Source organism: Podarcis bocagei, assembly GCF_964188305.1.
Source record: "Podarcis bocagei genome assembly, chromosome: 4".
Lineage (NCBI taxonomy): Eukaryota > Metazoa > Chordata > Lepidosauria > Squamata > Lacertidae > Podarcis > Podarcis bocagei.
This window is the reverse complement of record NC_138128.1, coordinates 30702304-30727002: the sequence shown is the minus strand read 5'-3', so window position 1 is coordinate 30727002 and position 24699 is coordinate 30702304. Positions and strand designations below refer to the sequence as shown.

The window sequence follows — 24699 nt, the reverse complement described above, 5'->3', positions numbered from 1 at the left end:
GGCGCTGAGGCAGCCGCCCCTCCCTTTCCGGCGTTTCCAGTTAATCCAGCAAGCTGAGGGAGACGGGGAGGGGGCGCTATGCGGCAAGTCCCGCGTGACGCTCATGGGCGCATGCTCGTTCGCGACGCGGAAGCGCTCCGGGGGCGCCGCGGAGGCGGCGGGGCAAAGTGATGAATCATCACAGTGCTACCTCTGCTTTGCCTGGGCTCTGATTGGGCCTCGGGCGAGTCACGTGGCGCGGCTGCTCTTTCCCGCCTGCAGCCGCGCGCTCGCTCGCAGAACGTAAGTTTTTTTTTGGGAGGAGGGGGAGCGCCTGTTTGTTGCGACGGTCCCGCTCAGGAGCCTAACCTGAGCGTGTGAGGCGGTGGGGAGCCGCTTTCCTCCCTGTCCCTCCCTCTCCTGAAGGGAAAGTGGAGCCGTCGGACTGAGGAGTCGGGAGACGCCGCCCCCCTCAGCCTTGTCCGTAATTTGGAGCTGGGGGGGCACGTCAGTCCTGCCCCGCTGTCCTCTAACGTGTCTTAGCTGTGAGGCCGGGAGATGGTGGCGTAGGAGGAATGGCGCTTCCGTTCTTTTCTGTACACTTGGGTCCACCTGCCTTGCTTACCTCGCCCTGCTCCTTTCTCTGTCTTAAGGCAGGCAAGGCCAAACTTGGCCCTCCAGCTGTTTTGGGACTACAATTCCCATCATCCCTAGCTAACAGGACCAGTGGTCGGGGATGATGGGAATTGTAGTCCCAAAACAGCTGGAGGGCCAAGTTTGGCCATGCCTGGAAGGCGTCTGAAACCGAAAACACCTCACCCACCCCTCTCCTCAAACGCCTTTCGTCCACAAGTTTGCCCAAATAGAAAGGTCCAGTGGCCCTTCTGAAACAGGCTCAAGGTTATTTGTGAGCAATAGTAGCCCAGCTTTGTTGGCTATATTTATTTGCTGCTTTGGGTGCCAAATGCCTCAAAGCAACTTAAAAAAGAAGAAGAGTGAAGGCAAACCCGCCCCCCCCCCATGAAGACCAGAGGTAAAAACAGCAACAGCCAAAAATTATTATCCATATGTCTGAAAATGATAAATCCTGCCTACCCCACTAAAGGGTGAGCACAAACAAGACTACCAGCATAACCAGTTAGTTTCCAAATTAATCAAAGGCCTGGGTAAATAAAAATGTTTTTTGCCTCCAATGTAAGGGCAGAGAATTATAGTGCCAGGCTACTCTCCCAGTGGATAACACTTCTCAAGTAATAAATTATAATAAATAAAGGTATGTGGTGGGGGCTAAGCAAACAATACCTAAGATTTAAAACAACCTGCCAGAAACATTGTTGTGCTATAAAAACCTGACAGCTTTCAACAAAGAGGGCCTAATATTCGATATTAGTTTCTTACAACGGGATGTTAAATTAGTAGCACAAACTGGCCCTTCACTGTTCCTCTACTTGCCGCTACAGTACTTAAATTTGATTCCCAGTACTATTGTAGCACAAGTGCCTGGATTTGCTCTGTGTTGATGCTGTTTTGGTTGTCATTGTCGCACTCAATAGCATACCGCTCTTATTGCATGGGCATTTGTACATTTACCACGTTGGGTGGTGCTTCACATTGAGAAAATTGGGGGGGAATGAGTTAACCAGTCTTCCAGTATCATAGCCTATCATAGGGCTTATCCACACTTAGCGTTCCAGACATAGGCCTGCGCTTTAACGCTCTGTGTCCTGCGCTTTAAAGCTCTGTGTCCAACCACTCTTTCCCCCCCCCCCACCCCAGAGCTTTCACTGTGAAAACCCACTCTACAGCTGAAGTGCAACAAACAGCAATTCAGGTTTTCCATGGATTGCCACTTGCTCTGATTCAGCGGTAAAGAATGGGTTTCATGAGGAAAGCGCGAGAGCAAACAGAAGGAGCACATGGAGCTTTAAAGCAGGGACCGTGCTTGGAAAGTGCAGAGGAAAGAAAAGTGGGTAAGCCCTAATTCACACTCCTCTCAGCCCACTGGCAGACTCTTCATTGTAAAAGGTGGGGGATAAGGGGATTAATATTCACATATCTCTTGTGTCACGTCTACTTTGGTCCTTGCACCTCTTCATTAGCGTTGTAAAGAGATCTGTCATTTATTTCCCTGCCTCCATCCAAAAAGATGAGAACTCATTAATAACCCCAAGTGCAATATACGTAATCAAGTTTATGCTAACTTTTGTAGCCAAGTTAATGGTGGAGGCCTAGGTATTAATATTCTCGGTATTAATGTTCCTGCTCTCTCCCATTCATTCTTTCCTCCATTCTAGGTACATGGAATTTACTGCTTCTGTCAGGTTGAGATTGCCATTATTTCTTGATCAAACTAATGTCAAAGGTATGCATTTCAATTGCTTATTGCTCTACTGCAATCCTATAGCAGGTGAAATTTGCAAAGTGCCTTTCTGTTGCCAGTGAAGAACCTTACTCTGTTTTCAGTGTGATAACCTGTATCCTGTTTATATTCTTCAAATCTGCCAGGCATTTTCAAAATATGCCAGATTTGTACCATATTAATTTGCCTGTTTTAAGTTAGAAAAACACAAGAACCCTTTTGGATAACTTTTCAGTTACATACTACCCACAGCTATTGTTGCAGTAGCATTTTCTGAAGTGATGTTACAGTTGTGCTAAGTTACTAAGTTCAGGTACAGTAATTAGTTACTAGCATATATGCTGTAAATGTGATGTAATTTGTTACAAATAAGACCTTTGACTACCTTTTACACATCATGTGTAATGCCAGTCATAAGTTCTGCTTATGTGACTTACACCCTAGTACATTACAAGTAGTGGCTAGATAAAATTATGACAGGAGTTTACCAAAACTGATATCACCAGTTGTATATGGTCCAATAGAAATTTGATCTTAATGGACCTAGGCACAAAGATGATTAAAGCGAGTCTCTTAATGACTGCATCCTGGTACAAGCAGATCTGTCATTTAAAAGTGAGCCCTCAAGTGCCGAGAAAATTGCAAGAACTTGCTTAAGAAAATGACCCTTGTTTTATATTTAATATTCAGTATTCGGCTGAAATGAATTTCACCCTGTGTGATTCAGCTCCTGGAAGCAAAAATATGCTTACAAATTATTTACATAATTTACCTTGGAAGATTTCTTTTGAACTACCTCATTGCTTTTCCATTGCAAGTTATGACATGCATGGTTCTGAAAAGCAAGTGAGTCTTAACAAGCTATCAAACAGCATTATTCATGAAAAGTCTAAGATAAAAGGAAATGGAGTTGGAAAAAATGTCAAGCTACTGCACAGATCCCAAATGCCTGCATAATACTCATCATTCCATAGCTCTGTGTGTTTAGGATCAGATGTTGTAGCTCTTCCAAACTACTAGTGTGGAGAGGCACTTTTAAAAAAGTTTCTGGAATTTGACCCAACATGACATTATCCAGTTATATTGCAATTACAAGCTTGGTGAATCAAAAATGCTGTGGACATAGTGCGTCTTGATTTCAGTAAGGCTTTTGACGAAGTCCCCCATGATATACTTGCGAGCAACTGACTGTGGAAGAGACTCCCACCAAGAGGTGGTGAACTCTCCTTCCTCGGATGTTTGGAAGCAAACGTTGGATGGCCTTCTGTCGTGGGTACTTTAGTTGAGATTCCTGCATTGCAGGGTGTTGGACTAGTTGACCCTTAGGTTCCCCTCCAACTCTGATTCTATGCAATCTTATACCCACTAACCTGAAGATATACCTAGTTGAACTCAATGAGACTTACTTATAAGTAAGGTAAAGGGACCCCTGTCCATTAGGTCCAGTTGTGACCGAATCTGCGGTTGCGGCACTCATCTCACTTTATTGGCCGAGGGAGCTGGCGTACAGCTTCCGGGTCATGTGGCCAGCATGACTAAGCAGCTTCTGGCGAGCCAGAGCAGCGCACAGAAACGCCGTTTACTTTCCTGCTGGAGTGGTACCTATTTATCTACTTGCACATTGTGGTTTCAAACTGCTAGGCTGGCAGGAGCAGGGACCGAGCAACGGGAGCTCACCCCATTGCGGGGATTCAAACCGCCAACCTTCTGATCGGCAAGTCCTAGGCTCTGTGGTTTAACCCACAGCGCCACCCGCGTCGCTTTACTTATAAGTAGATATGTATATAATTGCACTGTTACAATCATAGAATTGTAGAGTTGGAAGGAACCCCAAGGATCATCCAGTCCAACCCTTTGCAGTGCAAGAATCCTTCCCACAGCTGTCCCTGGATAGACTCAAACCACAACCTTTTTGTTAACTGTCAGGTGCACTGACCCATTGCACCACATGAGGGCTGAATATTAATGTATTGCCTTAAAAGCAACATCTGTGTTTGGTCGTCACAGTGAGTTTTTGATTAACCACAATTAAAGGTTGCATCTAACACTAAACTATAGTTAGTTTTAGCTATGGTTTGTTTGAAACTGCAAGGAAGCTTCAAACTATGATTTATGAAGGTGTTTTCTTTCAACAACACATACTTCAGATTAATCACAGTTTGAATGTAATGCTAAACTGTGGTTAATTCAAACCAGAAATGAAAGCTTCTGAACTCCTTGCAGCCAAACCAGAGGGGAAATGGTTGAGCCTGAGGCTCCGTGCGGCAGTACATCTGAACACACCCAATGAATAGATTACAAATGTAATCCCATTCTTTTCTGCTGTGGATTGTATAAGCCATGAAGCACTCTTAAATTGTTAGTATAGCTTTGATTAGTGTTGTGCTCCTGAAAACCAGTCCTAAATTCATTTAGTTCCATGTAAGTGTGTTTAGGATTGTGATTTAAGGCCTTGGTCTAGTGCAGATTTAGGGTTGAATGTAGTGGAACTTGCAGGTAAACATGCAGACGATGGAGATGGAGTCGCACGTGTAATCTGGTTTCATTTTTATGTTGTGCAGATTAGTTGTTTTTCTACACTTGATTTGCTTTCTTTTATTATTGTTATATATTATTTATTATTAAAAGGCTAAAAGCAACTTACGTTTAAAAAACAAAAAAACACAAGCAATGCCCAAACAAAGGAAAAAACAATGTGGGAAATGTAATCAACTGCATATAATTTATGGCCTGAAAGCAACAACAGTGAATACCAATTGCAACCACTGGACTCCTTTCCATTCCAGACATGGAATGCATAAGCAAGCATCAGCAATTTCCGCTCCAGTTTCTGTTTTTGCCAGAATTCTCCAGCATCCCTCCATGGAGCACCTTTTTGTTAATTATTTAGTTTACATTTTTTAAATTAATTCTTATTCCTGTTTACTGCATTTATATCCCACCTTTTTCTTCTAGGAGCTCAAGATAGTGCACCATGAAAATCTTGTTTTGCTTTCTTATATTACTTTGCTATTTTTCTTTGTGCGTGATTCTTCAGCGTCCTAACACACACACACACACTTTTCAACCAAAGAAAATGGGAGTACTGTTGTTCAGTTTTAAACATGCATCTTTCATTAGCTTATGCAGAACAATAAAATTCCTAGAATATGTAGTTGCAGACATTTATCTTGTGTAGGTGACAAAAATGTAGGCACGTGGCAGTTTTAAGTTAAAGACAAACATCCACTTGAAGATTATTCTGTAAGTATGTACATTTTGAAAGCTTTGGCATGTTTTGGAAATCATTGTAGGAAACAGAATAAATCCTGCATTGTCTAAAACTTCATTAGCCTTTTAATAAGCAAAGCAGAGGTTGAAAGAAGAATGTTTTAAGTAGCTGGAAATGTCATGTTGACAATACATTGCATTCCAAAAACACCAGAGAGGTGTTCCAGAATAACTGTTTTGGTTTCTAGCTTCAATTCATTACAAGGACTAATGTGTAAATGTGTGAAACCGAGCCCTGATGTGGGACTGTATAGAAAAGCAGTTTTGGGAGGGGAAAATTTGGGGTAGACAAGTAGCCTGGGGTAAACTTTTTTCTGCTGCTTCTGCACTCCAAATAACCTCAGCTGCACTTTTTCTCCCCCTCCCCCTCCTCACTACTTCGCAATCAGAATGCATACTTACCTGTGTTTAGCCATATGGAAATGTAATAATTTCTTGACTGAAAGAACTTACAACTCTATAAAATTTATAAATATTGCAGACAATTAAGAGGAACTGTTCATTGCTTTGCTGCATTGTTAGGGAACCTCAGACCTGAGGGCCAAATGTTGCCCTACAGGTGGCTCCATCTGGCTCTTGGGTCTCTCAGCAGGCTGCACCCCCACCCCAGCCACATCCCCTCTTTCACAGCCCAATTTTGCAGCCTCCTTAATATTTTTGCTTGCCTGCAATGTTTCGTTGAATTCTGATAATGCTCCTTGCTTCCATGGATTGAGAATAGAGAGGGATGTGTGAACAAATGAACATTTATTGCTCTCCCACTTTTGCTTTTGGCATGTGGTCCTTGGGCTGGAAAGGCTTTCCCACCTCTATTTTACTGGGACAAAATACACTTTTCCTACAGAACTGCAGGTGCTCTTCTTGTGCTGCTTATTCCCCTGATTCCTCTTACTGTATATGGGCCATACTTAAGAAGCTGAACTTTTTTTTAAGATAACATTAGCCACTACCAATTTCTTCCCCTGCCTCACAAACATTTAGTGGTTTTATAAAAACCTGTCTCCATTGCTGTGAGTTGTATACAAGAAAACCAGTATGAACTTACTGTTTCAAGTTTTGTTATTGATTATAATTATTGCAAACATATTACTATTCTTCCATTTCTATATTTGGATTTCAGCAGTATTCAAGTGGCAGTATCTTTGATTAAAAGAAGTGATTATGCACCGAAGACAGAAAGGTTCAAATATTGGACTATTTCTGCTACTTTCTCAGATTTTCCAAGTTGGAGTTTCTAACATTCCACCTGTGACACTTGCCGCTTTGGCAGCAAACGTTTTTCTCTTTTTACAACCTGTGAAACGACTGGACAAAACATGCATCAGTGTCACCGAGTGTCTTTACAGAAGAGATTGGCATCGTTTGTATCTATCACCATTTCACCATGTGGATGATTGGCATCTATATTTTAATATGGTCTCCCTGCTTTGGAAAGGAATTAAGTTGGAGAGGAGGCTTGGAAGTTTATGGTTTGGATATATCATTACAATATTTTCTCTGCTAATTGGAGTTGTGTACATGCTTCTGGAACTTGCTCTTGCAGAACTTCTGGATGTTCCTTCATACAAACAGAGTTGTGCTGTTGGCTTTTCAGGTAATACATCCACTGCTTTTTCACAAGATTAATATTTTTTACTGGAAATGCTAGCTTTTCTAAAGAAGGATCATACTTTGCATTTAGGAGTTGGAGTTAAAATCATGTTCTTGAAGGGCATGATGAGCACAAGGTACATATGAACATACTTATTTTCAGTTACATAACTAATTTTGTTAGCTTCATTCAGTTTTGTGGGCATGCTTATGATGCATTTCCCCCAATCATCCCAACAGATGCAGTCTTAGGATTGCGCCCTAAATTTAAATAATCTTGAAGGACATAACCAGATTCTTGTGTTGATGTACTTCCTCGTATGTCTTTTTTAAAATGACAACTCAAAATAAAATCATTAAAATGCACATGCAGCTAGATTTTCATATCTATATGCCGCTACAACCCATACCAAAATAAATTATTTTGCAGAAAATACTAACAGAAAAATGGGGAGTCGTGTTTGTCTTTTTCATCTGTTTGAAGCGTGAACAAAGACATTTAATGGAGCATGGAAGCATTTTAATAACAGCAAAACTTCTGTGTTCTTTGTTTTTCATATTACATGAGAATTTCTCTTAATATGTTTTTCTGCTTCATTTTGATTTAGGAGTATTATTTGCTTTGAAAGTTCTTAACAACTACTATCACCCAGGTGGGTCAAGCAACGTCATGGGATTTATTATATCCAATAAGTATGCTTGTTGGTTGGAACTTGTAGCAATTCACTTACTGAACCCAGGGTAAGTATCCTGTGACTTATCTACAACTTGCATTAAATAATTATATATGTATATGGATGTCATTACGAATAGAGTAAAGCCTGCATCCCTTCTGGATTGTATGTTTTTATATGAAAACTGGGGAACATGTTCAAATGGCATATACAGAGAAGCTTTCTGGGGAGGAAAATGTATTTATTTCATTTCAAAGAAATAGGGCTGTTTACAATAAAGTCAAACAGCATATTTTTATGATAAAATATGCATAGGAATCAATTTTTATTGAGCTTTTAATGACATTTACAATTCTTAAGTGAGTTTTTGTGACATAGATTAGGCATAGATTATCATAGGAACTGCATTTACCACATCACTGATAATCATGTCTCGTTTATGCCCATTGTAGTTCTGCCAGTTTGCAGTGCTTGCTTCCTGATTCAGAGCACCCTACCCTTAACATCAGTTTTGACAGTGTTTCACCCTCCTTCTTGCCACATATTCTATACTTTCTGGTTTATGTGACTTATCCCTTCCAAACATTGAAGTGTTGTTGTTGTTGTTGTTTTAATCCAAGCAGATTTTTTTGATTTAAGCAGGCTTTCTTTTTCATACTTCTTTTCTATCCTTTCTTACTGCTTAGAACATAGCAATTTTAAAATAATCACAAACCCAAACTGGGTTGTTGGGTCTTTTTTGGAAAAATAAGCAGCCAGGGTGCAGAAATCCATCTTAAACTTAAAAATCGAGCTGAAAATATATGGGTTGCTGAAGAGAGTAGGAAAGGTTTCTATCCCTCTTCAATTCAAGGGGTGTGTTTGTTTCCTTTCCCCACACAGGTTCTTTTTTGTCAACTCTCCCGCCCCCAACTCATTTTTGGCCTCTTTGATTCAACCTTCTCAAATCACACCTGCTCTTCACACAGTTTCTTTCCCAACTCCCTCTACCCTCCCACTCATTCTTCTGTCTTGCCAGTATGTGTGAACTGATGCATCATACCCATCATATACAGTTGATTTTCTGTATAGTTACAAGTTCCCTTTTTTCGTCTCACAAATTCACTTACTTAAGTAAGAATTCATTTTCCTCTCCACTTTAGAAGATGGCTACCATTATTAATGTGTTGAATTGCAAGTGCACATAAACTTTTATTATCCCCTTGAGGCTTGCTGTATCAACAAGTGCTCAGAATGGGATGTGCCAACCATCATCCTCTTCTATTTCAGTGTAGGCAAAATCACTGGTCAAATGTTTAATATAAGAGTGGCAATCTCTTTCTTTGTTTATAGCATTTTTTATTCTGAGAGCTGCTAAATCAAGCTCTTAGGGGCAAACGTTTTACTGGGCAAACATTTTAACATGTTCTTTTCCTGCTTAATCTTTGTCTGCTTTTTGTTATGCCAGTATAATATACAGTAACTGGTAAGGGTGTTCCTGTTGGCTGCCTCGAAATCAGAAGATTCATACCCCACTGGAAGAGTTGACTTGGCTTTTGAACCTGAGAATCTCCAAGAAGTGCTATAAGATCTTGTAGGGGTGGCTTTCATTGCCAGGATTAGGGTATTTGCTTGGATTTTAATTTTATCTGCAAGCTTTACTGATTAGAGTCACCTTAATTTGTTTGGAAATTGTTGTTACCTGCCCTGTACAAAGAACAATGTCTGTCATTGTTAGGTAATAGCCTGATAGGATAAGATGCAATAATCCGTGATGGCTGATTCCATGACAACTGCTGATAACAGTCTCATGTATTCAGAATATCAAGTGGTAACAGCAGTTACCACTTGCATAAAGTAAGGAATGCAGTTGGTATCATTTTTCTATAGTGTAGCAATGCTTTTTAGCAAGAGGTGTTTTGGAAACAGTTTCTTCTGTTGTTTGTTGAAGGACTGGAATGTTTTAATTAATTTTTAGAGATATACAATACTGTGCATGAAATGGGTATTTTCTTGGTGCCACATAGGGTTCCTTCCTTCCCCTGCTTTCTGTCATATGTGAAGAAAAGGTTCTGAATGATGCTAACTGGAGAACCACCACTTTTAGTCAAATTGGGGCTGGTAAATCCTTATTCAGCACTTCAACTTAATTGCAAAATAACCAGAAATGGGAATGCTAGCTAACACTAAGGAACAATAGAAGTTTTCTGTACAGAACAGCTTTAAATCAGTTGGTTTTTGTTTAATCCAGGCTCATTTGCATTCAAATACTGTCTCAACTCTATTATCCTTTACTACACAGCCTACTTTGTATAGTTTTAATTTAGCAATAAAGAACATAAATTGTGCAGTTGGATGTATCTACCATGGGTTTATTTCCATGATAGGCTATGCTTTCTCCCCCTCTTGGCTTGAAGTTTTGTGGATTTTCTCACTAGGAATCAGTTCATCCATTCTTTTATCACTCTGTTTTTAAGCACACTTTATTTAATCTGGCCTCTCAGTAGAAAGGAGGTAAATTAATGAAGTAGTCTCAGATATAAGTCTCCATCAAGACAAAACTCTTTGAACTTTTCCAGATCAAACTTTCACAAAACAAAAGAGATGTGACTTGAGAATGTTCACACCCATCTTCTACCCCTCAACAAGCAGATAAAAGAAATGTGAAGAAGCAGAGCTACATAGGTCCAGAGCTGCTACAGTTTCTGCTTTCAGCCCAATAAAAGGCGATTGGAGTGTTTTGGAAGGATGCTTATGGTGCATTTTGGCCATTTGTGAATGGATGTGGAAGAGAGACATGGTTAAAATTCTAACAAGTTCTGGTTTGGTGTATGCCTAGTACTCTAGCTACAGTTGGATACTGAAAGGGGATTTTCAAATGACTTGGAGGCTTGTAATGATGAACTCAGTAATTCCTCTCCCCAGCTTTTTATGAGCCAAGCTTGCCCCAGTGCCATTACTCCTTGCCACTGCTCCCCCCCCCCCGCAAGCTTACTTGTAGTTTTTCTATGAGGCTACCCTTCCTTCCTCATGGCCATCTGGAATGAAAAAAGTGCCCCCGACACTAAGGACCCTAGTATCTCTAATTTCCTAGGGAACCTGAGTAATTAGTTTGAATATTAGATGTCTTGGAAACTACATGATCCTTGCCCCTGGAATGCTGTCATTTCTCTATCTATTATCTATCATTATCTATCTATCATCTAAAGTAACTTGTTATTTGAAGTTAACTTAAAAGAACAATTAGCTTGCAAACACCCAATATTTTTTCAGTGATGCTTTTTCATGCTAATGTTGTTTGATTTTTAATCTTTTCCAACTAAATTTTTTTTTTTGACTAGTTAGTATCTGTCTGTGCAAAAAAAGTCTCAGACCAGATTTGTGCCATGTTTCAGTTTTTTCTGTGTTGTGAAAATTCTTAACCATTTTGATGCACCTGTCAGTAAGTGAGCAATAGTTCTTAACTAATAGGTAAACCCTAACTTTTCCTGTATTGGAATTTGCAGAATTAATAAAGTCTCTGAATATGGCTGTACAAGTTAGTACATCAGAGGAGCCCTATTGGATCATAAATAATCCATAAAGACGACAGTGTTCTTTTCGCTCATTATTTCCCCCCAAAAATTGGACAGTGAAATACATGTTGTTCCTTTGGTTATATTAAAGTCTTCACAATTTAAAATGCACCAAGTGGAGCATAGGCTGCTAACTGACTAATTGGTCTGATTTGGGATAATGAGGGTACAGAATGTATCTAATCAGGAGCAATACAACCTCTCACAAAGGATTGCTTTCTTTTTAGGACCTCTTTTGCAGGGCATCTGGCAGGTATTCTTGTTGGGCTAATGTACACCATGGGACCTCTGAAGATGCTCATGAAAGCATGCTCAGGTATGGAATGATGACCCTGAGTCTTACCAATAATTCACAGTTCATTGAATTGAATTGAACATGAATACTTAGCTTTTACTTCATAAGTTTCAAGCCATCCTTATGTGGTGTTTCTGTCCATTAAGTGTGGCTTTGCATCTGCAGTTACGTTCACATTGAATGGTTTGACAAATCCTTAACACATTATAATTTATCCTCTAGGAGATTAGGAACATCAGTTCTCATTTAAAGTGGAGCATTTGAACTGTTCTTGTGTGGGTTATTCATGTGGACACACAATAGCAGAGCCTTGACAAGGTGCCTGTATCTATCATAGAGAGGGGAGTGATGTGTGTTTTAGAAACCAGCATGAATTCACTTTAAGGGATCCTCTTTGCAAGGAATGTCCTCCTGCACATAAGCAGGGAGGAATATACCCTGAACACAAATGGCATGTGAATCAGCTCTGCTTTTGTAAGCAAACTTGAATTAACAAGTGCCATCCTTCATGAGCTGCATACTTTTACATGTTTCAATTTAAAGGCACATTTGCAGGACGGGGTCCTATGTATTTTGTTGTATTTTAGTGGTGGCTGCCACTTAAACAGAGTACAATGTTCCATGATCGTATAATAGATATGCTAGCTTTGCAAACAGCAGTTGAGGGACATTTTCCCTACAGTTTCAGTATCCTCCCCTCTCACCTCATCTTCAGTATTGCTGTTCAGCTTGTTAGAAGAAAATTGTCAAAACTCAATAGACATGTTAACAGGATAGAATTGTAACAGTTATACTTCTAGATAGATGAATCTGTCAAATTCAAAGTTGTAAAAGGGCAATATGATAAATGCTTATGAATATTAAATACATTCTTGCTAGGTGGCTTTCGCTCTCAAACTGACTTTTCAGAACAAAGAAACAGATACAATTCAGGTAAGTAACTTAGGTTGTACTCGCTTATCTGAAAGTGCTCAGGAAATATCATAGGAGATTGGAGCACTCTTCTGTTTCTGTAGTGCTTCAATCTGCTTTGTGGTGCCTCTGCCTTTTTCTCAGTGTCAGGAATGTAAATGTTTGAATACCATTGCCCTCTGAGTCAAGGGAAGTATGGTGTTTGATCTACTATACTGGGTTTAGCCACAAGGTAAGGATTGCTCACCAATGTAGCTGACATGCATTCATTCTCCTTCCATTAACCAGATTTATAAAGTGTGTAGCTGTGGTGGTTTTGGAGTTGAGGCGCTGATTTCGTTGTGAGTGTGTGTGCCCACACATGCTCTGATTAGGGATGGGCTTAGGTTTTCAACATCGCGATATATTGTCAGCAAAACATCGCAGTTTGGCGATAAACCGCAATGTTGAAACAAGCTGCATTAGCCCCAGCTGGTGAGGCACTGGGAGAAACTGCCTTAGCTCTCATGGCGGGACCTGAGGAGCTTTCAGCTCAGCATCTGGCGGGCTGGGGACAATGCAGCTGGCCCCAGCCTGCTGCTCAGCTGTAGGCAGGAAAGCCTCCTGCCCCCAACTGAGCGAGCCCTGATGTCCCGGTAAGCAGAAGCGAGATGGGGGCTGCTCAGCTGGGGAACATGAAGCCCCCGCTTCCCAGCTGAGAGATCCCCTACCCCACTCCTTCTTGCAGGAGCAGCATCGGGGCTGCAGACTCCGTCATGCTTTTCCATTGAGGGGTGTGCGGCTGTGTTCCCCTCAACAGAGAAGTCTAAAGGAGCACCGCCTGGCAAGGTGGAGACAGGCAGCTGCATCAAAGGCAGTGCAGGGACTCTCAGATGCAGCTGCTGGGCTGTCTCCACCTTCCCCAAACAGATCCCATGTTCCGCTTGACTGCCTTCACATGGTGCAGGGGGTCTGATTCCAAGGTGGGGGCTCTTTTACACTTTTCCCTTGAGGGGAGCACAGCTGCGCACCCTCAGTGGAAAAGTGTGATGGAGCCTGCACCTTGCCAGCTGAGCAGCCCCGATCCCAATCCTACTTGAGTGCAAGCAGGAGCATTTCAACAGAGGCTTGTGCAATCAGTAGTGGGTTGGAGGCTCAGTAAAACTGCTTGGCTGAGGCGAGGGCAGAGGTGCACTCCTCAGCCACTCAGTTTAAAGAAGTAGAGGGAGGAACAAGCTGTATCAGCACTTCGCCCATGCAGATTGTTTCACCCTCTGCCAGTATGAGGGGCAGATCACTGGCAGTTTCATTCAGTGGTATACCACCAAACGTCCGCCCAATTGCCACTGCTGCAGCCAATCACCAGCAGGCCTTGCTGCAGCCACCAAACACTCGCCCAATTGCCACAGCAGCAGCCAATCGTTAGCAGGCCTTGCCGCGGCCACCAATCACCTGCCCAATCGCCACTGACCGTCTCCTGCTTGCGGTTGCCGCCAATCGCCCATCCCCCCTCTGCACTATCCATGTATAAGACGACCCCCAATTTTAAACATTTAATACATTTAATAATAATAAAAATCTTATACACGGAAAAATGCGGTATTTGAGAGGTCTACCTGGCCGGGGTGTCCTGTATTACCAGATGTGTTAGGGCTGGTGAGCTTTCTCTCAGTGATAAGTGGAAAGGAGAGCATTTTGGTTTATGCTGGTCTTTTAATTGCTGCTCTGTTTACCAGAAGATGATTATCCTTGTTCATGAATAAAAAGAGCAAACAAAGTACTATTATTCATGTACACCCTGATCATGCTGAGCACACACAGCAGCCTAATAAAAGAAATTGGAAGTGTGTTGATCAACTATTTTATGAGGAAGTGAGATCATCCAATGGGTGAATTCAGCTCTTGGCTCACCCTTGCAAGCTATCACTGGAGTACTAGACAATTTTACTAGACCACACAGAGTGTAGACTCAGTTGCTGGATTGGGCTTAGGAATCAAACATACAGAATCCACTTACATGTGTGATTATCAGTGCAAATAGGGACATGTGCAAAAAAGTTGGGTTTGCATCCTTTTAGGGCCTAGCTGAATTGCAACAGGCTTTAATAGACTCTTTTTATTTTTTGTGATTACTACAGTATGCACAGCATTTTTCCTTGCACTATTACCTACCTCTTAGTTCTTAAAAAGCAAGTTACAGATATAATGGTCAGTATCCAGTGAGGTTCTACCACTAGCACAAATACTTCCACTTGAGGAATGGAACTTGCCCTTCCTCTCTTTCTCCCCACACCCCCATACCCTCTACAAATCTGCTCCGGAGGGTTGAGGGAAAATGTAGAACAAATTCAATACTGTAATTTGATATAGTAGTCACTCCTGGTATCACACTTTCTTTCTCTGTGTGTGATCTGTGTAGAGAATTTTAGATACTCAGGTTACCCATCGCACTCAACAAGAGATTACAGCATGTATACTGGTGGACTGAATGAAGAAGAACAGGTTGAAAGGGCCCTCAGAAATAGTCTGAATGATAGAGGTAAGGAATCTCACTTTCTACTGAGAACCTATGCAGAGCTTCATAAATTTGTATTTTCTTTTTTCCCCTGTTGTTCTCGAAGTTTAACTTTGTTCATGGTTCATTTTTTCAGTAGCAGGTGCAGTATTGGCGTGCAGACTAGTCTTAAAACACTTAGGTGGTTTTGGCACTCCTATCTTAAAGATGCACTGGAACAACATGTCTGAAAGCATATGGGGCCATTAATTTAAATTTACTATTAGGACCTAGAAGGCAGGGAGGCTGCAAATGCCGCTGCTGTTTTGTAAATGATTTTATTTGAAGAGTAAACAGCAGAATAAATTGGTCAAAAACTAATGACGAATTCCTAAAATAATTTCTGAGTTTGAGGTTTTGTGTGTGGAGGTTATAAACCAGTCTCTCTCGCTTTAGGTTTGGGGATGATTGAGACTTTTTTACTGAATAAGGCTGGATGTTTCTGCACAGCCTGTATTTAATATTTACATAATATTTGTTTAGTTAGCCGCTGGCTTTTTCTATTATTGTATGTTGTGCGTTGAGTCTCTTTAAAGTCTGACCGTTTTCTATTTTAATAATTATTCTAATTAAAGCTTTTAAAAAATTCAATCGGGTTAGACTCTTGGTGTGTTTTGCTTCACACTTAACATCTGTTTGTGAAATGCTAGGGGTGGTATTGGCTGGTGAGGCTGAAGGGTTTCTGCTTCTCTATAGTGTGTGGGAGAGCATATTTGCATAATCATGTCTACAGAGCAGACAGCTCTATGACACCATGGTGTGGTGTGCTGTTACTCTTGCTGTTTATGTGCAGCTCATAGTGATTGGAATAATGTGAGTTCATCTGTGGGGTAAATTGTCCCTTCAGGCAGGGGGATGGAATCTTGTTTTTTCCTACCCCGGTGATTGTATCATATCACTGGAGTGTGGCTAACTTCGGACTGTCTGAAACTATAACTTGCATCATCTTCTAAAGACATGTCTGGAATTTAAAATTTATAACCTTGGTAAAAGCAAGAACAATTACTGGAATAGCAATTGTAGCTTTTGAGGATTAGCCTTCCTCCTACCACTCATTCCATGTTGAATGGATTTTCCACAAAGCAGTTTAAAGTGACCCTTTCTCTCTCTTTTTTCTCTTTTTAAATTAACCCACCTTTCTTTCAAGTTTGGTCTTCAAGGCACCCTACAAATCATTTTTTTAAACCAGCTTCAAATATACAGAAGAGCAGCTGAAATAATAATCGTATCTGTATTATTTGCCATCAGAGAATCAGGAGGATAAGACAGTGTTTGTTTGGCATTGAAAATATTATAATGTTGGTGCTAGGCAAATATGCCTGTGGTGGAAGTTCCACAGTCTGGGTACCACTGGACAAAAGACCCTGTCTCTGGCTATTTGATGACTGTCCATCTTAAATGGCTACTTGTCTTCACATTCACACTTATTTATAGATCTTCCAGTTCTGCTTTGTGTAACTCAAAACTTTGTAATTTCAATAGCTGATTGTAATATCTCAGCTTTCTCCCTATTAGAATGCAAGTATTTAAAACTTTCATACATCCTCCAATTCTTGGCCCAGGATGCAGGAAGTGCCAAGTGCTCTGCCTCTTATATAGTGTTCAATAATGGTTTTAAATAGCTCTGGATGCTCATTAGTTTGTGTTTCCAGGAAATACAGTGGTTTATGATTGGTTTCTGTTTACAAAGCCACAGCTGTGTTAGTTTACTTCCCACATGAAAATTACTACAAAAAAGTCAGTAAATTCCGTTACTAATAATACACATTGAAGTTGCTAACGAGATAAAAGATGTCAGTGATGGTGTGTCTCTGATACAGTCAATACAAACAAATAATTGGAAACAGATGAACATCACAGAAATGTGGGCACACAAATCTTAAAATATATTGTGCACAGATAAAAAAAAATCATATTCATATTCCTTTGGTTTCCTCTAGCAGGGCTTTGAAATGGATGTTTGTGCCACACAGGAACTTAAAAAAAATACATGTCTCTATACAAGGTATTGCATAGAAACAGGGAGGGTACCAACAACATGGTCATATAATACTTGATCTTGTTTTGACACAGCTGGACTTTGTTTTTGTTAAGATATCTTGCCCACAACCATAGTTAGCTCACTGACACACTGTTATTAAGATATGCTTAAAATCTAAAACAAATAAACCTGTTAATTATGGGCTTGGCTCATCTTGTAAAATCAATGAAGTACAGCAAAACATTACTTAACTGTTTTGACCATGTAATATAAAATATCTAAGTAAGCAGAATGTTAATGGAAAGAGGTCTATCTTGGTTGGGATTCTTTATCCAGTATAGAAACACTAGCCAAGAGAGACTTACCTAGAAGTAGCCCTGCTCTGTTGGACCATTCAGTGATGTAAATAAAATCATGCACAGAAGAGTTTTTCTCTGCTTAGAAGCCTGCTTCTTCAGAAGGGAAGTAATGTCTTTGGGATAATGCAAGTTTGTGTCTGAAGATCGGGGCAGGAAGATATTTGATGTCATTGGAAGAGAGGCAGTTTTAGCACTCCTAGATGTTGTAATATGTTTGATTTGTTTTTGCTTTCCTGCTGAAATTAAGTAATTTAGTTTCAAGTCAAGCCACTTTTTCAGCTTTTCTTAGGGTTCTGATCTGGGGAAATCAAAATTAGCCACCAGTAGTATGACTACTACTGCTGAAATACATTGGTACCTTGGGTTACAGACACTTCAGGTTATGCGTTTTCGGGTTGCGCACCGCTCCGAACCCGGAAGTACAGGAATGGGTTACTTCTGGGTTTCTGCGCATGCGCAGAAGCACCGAATCGCAACCTGTGTGTGTGCTCAGATGCGGCGCTGCAGGTTGCGAATGCTGAGGGTTGCAAACGTGCCTCCTGCACGGATCACGTTCGCAACCCAAGGTTGAAATGACATGAGTAGTTCTGTAGTGTGACTTCAGGGAGTCCACCTGTGAAAGTCACCCGTGTGCATATACATATATAGCTGTGTTTGATGATCACAACTTAGATCTCTTACTGAGCCACTCTAATTGCACTGGAGACCTGGAGGTGCCTCACTTAGAAATTGCAGTGTTTTCTGAGGACTTTGGATCCACTTAATCAATCTCTGAAGGTCTTTTTAGTGTTCCTTCCACCCACACAGTGTGTACTTTGCCACCTTTATGCTCCCCACCCCATGTTTTCAGAGGGAAATCTGACCTTTGGAGAGTGTCCAAATAGGCCCTGGGAACCAGTGGATACTATGAAAAAAATGTTCTCTGTGGTTGTTGCTTTATTGCAGCAGGCTGTTCATGTACAGTAGCACACCATGCCATTGGAAACCTCTCTTGAAGTTTGTAGAAGCAGCATCTCTGAATTGTATGTTCATGTGGAAGGTGGCTAAGTAGCCAGGTGACATCTCTGACATGTTTTGCTCTTGTTCCCAGTTCCTGATGAAGGGGTTTGAATAGGACTTAAAAGCATATTCTTTCTTTCTTTCTTTCTTTCTTTCTTTCTTTCTTTCTTTCTTTCTTTCTTTCCTAATGAAATAGGATAGCTATAGGGGACCATATCACTTATACCAATTCTTTTATTTGTCATCCTTTGGAACAAAAATGGCAGTGATGCTGAAGACTAAGCAAAAAGGTGCAAGGGAGCAATAATCATTGCCAAGATCTTCCCATTTATTTACTCAGCCCATTTCTGCTTTGTACGCATTTTAAATGCCCGTTGTTGTTTTTTGTGGTGAAGCATTTCCCTCCCACCCGCAACTTGAATGTAATATCAGTGTGTCTTTTATAGAGTGCTGTCGTATACGTTGCTGTTTTTTGTTTGGAAAGACAAGCCCAGCTGTACTGCCAATAGGGGAAAAAAACTGCTGGGTAATGCATTATGTATTCTTTATACAGTACCCAGAAGCTCTTTGTGAACTTTGGACACACAAGAAAGAATGCCCTGGCATTACAACATAATTAGCAAGACCAAACAGTGTTGTTAGGGAATAAACAGTCTCTCATCTGAGATGAATTAAAGCCAAAACCGAGGTTGTCGTTTGGTGCCAGTTGTTCAAATGTTACTAAAACTTTTCATTTGTCCCCTTGATAAATTAGGGGGGAATTTCCAACCAGTTATGAAATTATTTGATTATGAAATTCATTGTGAAATCTACATGTTACAGACACGTGTTTAGAAAGAACTCTTGTCCTAATAACTTTACCCATTGCAGTGAGAGATTCTGAGCAAGTTGTAAAACTCTTCATAGTTTTGTATGCACGTAGTAATTAATCCTCAAAATGACCTTCAAGGTTATTTTCTTTTGGACTTTGTGAAATGTGTTTGGTTTGATATTTCCATAATAAACACTTTTTATTTTATTTTAAGAAATAAGTTGTTGGCAACCAGGAAGAAAACATCCTAGACAGAAAGCAGTCTATTTACAGGTCACATTTTTTCCACATTTTTATATGTTGGCTTTTTTGTTTGTTTGTTATCAAACAAGATTTTTGTGAAAAGAAACCTTTGTTTGCTTCTAGTGCTTGTTCCTTGCCTGAAGTTATAAACCAACATTCTTGGTATTGTAGAGTTGCTATATGTCCTCTTTTCCCAGGACATGGCCTCTTTTTCATGGGTATGTAAAATGAGAGTTGTCATAGAGATCCATAATTGCTCTTCAAGATATGGCAACCCTAAATGTTTCACTGAAGCCAAATGATACATAATAATCTTATTTGGGGATACATAAATGATACATAAAAATAAACATTTGGATTATATGTTCAAGCAGAGATTTTAACGTTACAAGAAAGGCCGTAAACATCTTGTGTTACCTATCAGGATTTTCTTGGGTTTGTTACCTTCAGTTTCTTATGCAGGTTCCTCATGGATATTGTTGGTGTCCCAACTCCCATCAGCCCAGTCTGCATGACCAGTGGTCCAGGATGATGGACATTGTCATCCATCTGGAGGGCCACATGTTTCCTACTCACACCTACTCTAGGTAGTTCCTGATGTCCCCAAGAAATGCTAGAAAGTGATACTTCCTGGGTCAATGACTTGTGCTATTCCTATTGCTGCTCCCTGCAGGAAGGATGAAATTGACCATATAGGTTTCCAAAGTTATAGTAAGAAAGCCTAGGGTTGTTGTACAGGGCAGCATTAGTATAATCGGCTGATTTGAGATTCTTTGCCAGCATGACAGTACATAATGCCCATCGTGATGATTTATGATGATTTATGATTTATGATGATCATGCTGAAGAATTTTTTTGTACTACTCTGGAACCCATTGGTCCTGTTCTTAGGACCATCCAAGGAATCCCTTGTCAGGGTCAGAGTATTGCCTTCTATAACCTGAGAACATTGTTCTTTTGCATCTTATGGCCCCACGCTCATTAGATCCTTGAATTAGCTTGACCAAATTGGATGTGGAGGTGCATACAGGCCTCCCTTTCCCTATAATAGCAGAGCCTCACTGTCAGATTGTGGATGGTGGTAGAACTGGGCTTTGCTTTGCTCTAGGACAGGTAGCGGATCTGTGGCCCTCCTGATGTTGCTGAATTATAGCACTAATCAGCCTGGCTAGCCTACCCAATGGTCAGGGATAATGTGAGTCACAATTCAGCAACATCTGGATGACCACCAGTTAACTATCCTGCTCTATGAGGATTCGTCCATCCAGCCCATGATAAATTGAACTGAATCCATCACATTTATGGAGTGTCTAGCTGTGACTAAGAATGAGTCAGCTGAAGTTGCATCTAGTCAAGACCAAGTAAAGATAGTTGGCAAAATTTGTAGTTGAGGCACTCATAATTAATTGGGTTTTGGTCTATCATGTGTTCTGTGTTTTTATAACCTTTGACAGCCTCTTTTACTGGACCAATCTCTGCAAGAGCATTTATAGAGCACGTTGGATTGAGTACTTTGGTTCAGTAAAATACGTTTTCTTACTCATTTTGTATTTCCCAAGTATTCAAGTCCCCCGTTTTATTATCACTGTGGCATTCCAACTACCCTCTGTTCTCGTAATGCTAATAGTTTTATTGTGGAATTTTGATGACTCACACCTCATGTTACTATTTCTTAGATAACATTGTAGTCTGAACAAAAGTTTATTAACTCTTCTACAAGTAGCACACAGGGGTTTTGTGATATACTGTGCAAGTCAGTGGCATACAATAACTGCATCTTTTAAAACTTCTAGACTGAAGTGTTCTTCATGCTCTATCCCAACTCATGATTGGGAAGGGTGTTAGTTGCTTTGCAAATTTAACAAGCCTTTTTTAGAGTATGACCACCTCACAATGCCCTCGAGAGTTCCAAGGTGATCTCTTTATGCTACTGAGTATAGGGTGTTCAAAATGATGTTTCAAAAACAAGTGCCAACAGTGGTAAATATTTTTTCGTAGTACTTCTGTGCAATTCCCAGCTCTGACAAAATCTGTTAGCTAGCTGTTCTACATCAGGGTTAGGATGTCGGGTATGCTGCTAATCTTTCCAGAAAAAAAAGCACTCCTGTGCTGAATAGACCACATAATAGCAAGTTTCGGTTCTGAATTCAACAGTGGATTAGTAGAAAAAATGTATATCTATATATCCCAGTGGGCTTTCACTTTATTCTGTTTTAGATGAAACCCGATGTGACACAGAAAGTGCTAGTTGCTAGCAAATAATCCCTGGGTTTCAAACCAGCCAGACAATAAACAACTCTATAATATTCAGTGCTGCAGCTTCTGTAGAGCCCATCTGTTTCAAAATAAGCCTAATTCTGCTTACTATGCGGAATGCTTTGTTGACTGGAGTTTGCCCTACTTTCCTCTAATGCGTTGCCTGTGAGCCTCTGGTGCCATCTCCTGGAACTCCTGAAGCATGATCAGCATCTAAATTAATATTGTTCACTAGAGCAGTCACTATTTTAATCCTTGATGTTTGGATGCAGTAGAAACCTCCCATACATACTAAAGTGTATGCTAAATTTGATTCCTTGTTTTGTATTTACTTTAGGCACAGATGCTTTTTACTCTGAAAAACCAGAGCATATCTGACACATTTGCTGTCACATTTACAGTGGTCCGTAAGAAGTTTCCAGTCCTGAATAAATGTCAATAATTTTTCTCTAATTAAACATGTTAACTTTGCCATCTCAGCCAAGTCCATGAGTTTTTATCAGCCATTCCTCTATAGCAGGCATAGTGGTCCCTTTTCTTCAAGGTAATTAACTATTGTGTTTAATCTATCCTCCTTTCTGCCCATTGTACTACACAAGTCTTGCTCACCTAAAGCAATTGTGAGATCTGAACTACAATTATTTGCTTATGAACATTTCTCATTTCTGACTATTTCAGTCTTTCCTTCGTTCTCCTGGGTTTCTTGCTTCAAACATCCATATAAGGAAATTTCCCACCTTTAGCTGTCCCTTGCTATCCTCATGCTAGTAACTAAAGTTATGGTCCAAGCAAAGTGGGCTTGGAAGGGCCCTATGTTTTGCATATTGAACTGCATATTGGCACTGTAGGCTGCAATGTCATTTTTTAAAAACACTCTTCCATTTTGTGTAAATAAATATTCTAATTGTAGTAAATTGTATGGTTCTTGCTTATTTCCTCTAAATGAACAAGATAATATTGACATTATTATAATTTTTAATTTTTTTTTAATTTATACCCACCTTCTTCCCAGACAGGGCCTCAAGACGGTTTACAGATAAAAATAAGAGCAGCTAAAAACATAGGGAAAAACATAGGAAGTGATCTGTGTGAATGCTTGATTTGTTGTTTTGCTTTGCTCATCTCCTTTCACATAATTCTCAAGAAGATTTATAAGCATACAATATAAACAACAACAAATGGTTTTAAAATAATACAGCTAAACACCCAAGGCAGAGACATTTAAACAAAACAGCCTTGCTCTTCAGCTGACTATGCAGGGTTGGCAGAAACCTCAGAGAGCCACAGCTTCATGCACAGTTCTGTCTCCTGTATGCCTAATAACTCTTCTGCTGGATCAAGTGAAAGGTCCGTCCCATTTCTAATAGTAGCCTGCCAGAGGCTCAAGCATAGCAACAATGGCCCTCCCTGCTCTTCGTCCCCAGAATCTGCTATTCAGAGAGACATTGCTTGTGAACGTGGAAGTTTCAGTTAGCTGTCAGGTCCATCAGTTACTATTAGCTACACCTTTCACAAATTTGTCTAGTCCTTTTTCAAGCTGCCTATAAACTGTTGGTAGTCAGCACAACTTGTAGTAGCTGATGCAAAGGTACATATCTTAGGTCCACCATCACTCTGGACCTAAAATGACCTCACTGCCCAATTGTTTTTCAAAATCAAAAGACCATGACTCTCTGAGCCATCCTTCTTCACTTATTTGGATGGTCACAAAATCATAGATGTGTAGTTGGGAAGAGAAGCTCACCTCTTCCCTGCTTTAGGAAGTCCCAGTATCCTGTTGTTCTCATGAAGTTGAGTTGCAGCTTAGCTCGTCCATAAACTGCTAGCAATTGCTGCTTGTTCTTTTTTTCCAAAATGATAATTGAACACAGACAGTTTTTTAAAATATTCAGGCAACACTGCATGGCCACAAACTATTTGTTCCACTGGAAATTCCTTTCAGCAATAGAAGAAAATACTTTTGAGAGCGAGAGCTTAAACTGAACTTCTTTTCTCTTCTTGGGGTTGGAAAATTTGATGGCTATATTTCTTCTACTGGAGACAAAAAGAGAGCACCGACTGAAAACTAGTGTGGGATATGAGGTGTGTACATATGGGGTGGTGGTCGCCCCTTTTTATTACAGCAGTTGATGCATTTCATCACAGAGGAGCCAATGTAAGAAATTTGAAAGGGGTGTCATATTGATGAGAAAGCGTAAATTGTTCCATTGACAAGTCTTTCTTTTGACTCAGAATTGTTACACATACTATAAAGCCTAGTATATTAGCAGCAGCAACTTGCAGATTTGGGTCTGACCTAACATTATAAAACTATATGTTAAAAATCCTCAGAAATATGCCTGTTGTAGATTTCAGAAGATGACAGTGATTGGTATGTGCTTTTCTTAACAGGCCCAAGACATTACGGCAATGAGAGGAGACCCTACGGCTTCTGGCTTCCACCAGAAGAGCCATCAGTTGAGGAACTTAGAAGGCAAAGACTTAATCGATTTGAGAGGTGGTAAAATTCTCAGGTCTCTAAAATATATAAAGGGCTCTTCCCAGTTGCCAGAGCACTGTCCGATCTTTATCAGTTTAGCAGTTTCTCAGAAAATAATGTTTCCTGTAAATTATCGTACCAAGGTGTGTGGAAAATGTGCACTTGCTTTGCCTCTGGGCTTCCAAAGTTAAAAGTGAAGTTGAAAAAGTTTCTTTAAACCCTTACACCCTGCAAGGTACTTCCTTTTAAGGTTACCTTCAAAGACACTGCAGACAAAACCAAAGGGGATTTCTCGCGCCACAAAATCCAGTTCTTAAATTATATTGTATTTGGGTTTATTTCCTTTAACTCTGATAATCATTTGCTTGTGTTTTGAATATATACTGTGTGGATGCAAATGTATAA

At 40.3% G+C, this 24699-nt stretch overlaps 1 protein-coding gene across 5 annotated transcripts; it reads left to right on the top strand.

The window, feature by feature from the left end:
* Positions 1-184: 184 nt before the first annotated feature.
* Positions 185-24361, top strand: RHBDD1 (rhomboid domain containing 1). 5 transcript variants are annotated; one of them, XM_081192735.1, is made up of 8 exons: positions 195-282; positions 2274-2341; positions 6732-7202; positions 7807-7939; positions 11654-11742; positions 12601-12654; positions 15032-15151; positions 24207-24361. In XM_081192735.1, the coding sequence occupies exons 3-8, from the start codon at positions 6770-6772 to the stop codon at positions 24317-24319; spliced, it is 942 nt and encodes a 313-aa protein (XP_081048861.1). In that variant the 5' UTR covers positions 195-282; positions 2274-2341; positions 6732-6769; the 3' UTR covers positions 24320-24361. The 5 variants fall into 5 exon arrangements, with proteins under 5 accessions (XP_081048864.1, XP_081048861.1, XP_081048860.1 ...); XM_081192734.1 differs by having other exon boundaries at positions 6729-7202; XM_081192736.1 differs by lacking the exon at positions 2274-2341 and having other exon boundaries at positions 201-282; positions 6729-7202.
* Positions 24362-24699: the final 338 nt, after the last annotated feature.

Bases quoted from the DNA above. Each gene is read 5' to 3' on its own strand.
- RHBDD1 (XM_081192735.1), top strand. From the start codon at position 6,770: ATGCACCGAAGACAGAAAGGTTCAAATATTGGACTATTTCTGCTACTT. The intron at 7,203-7,806 runs GTAATACATCCA...ATTTTGATTTAG, and splicing joins TTGTGCTGTTGGCTTTTCAG to GAGTATTATTTGCTTTGAAA. The intron at 11,743-12,600 runs GTATGGAATGAT...CATTCTTGCTAG, and splicing joins GCTCATGAAAGCATGCTCAG to GTGGCTTTCGCTCTCAAACT.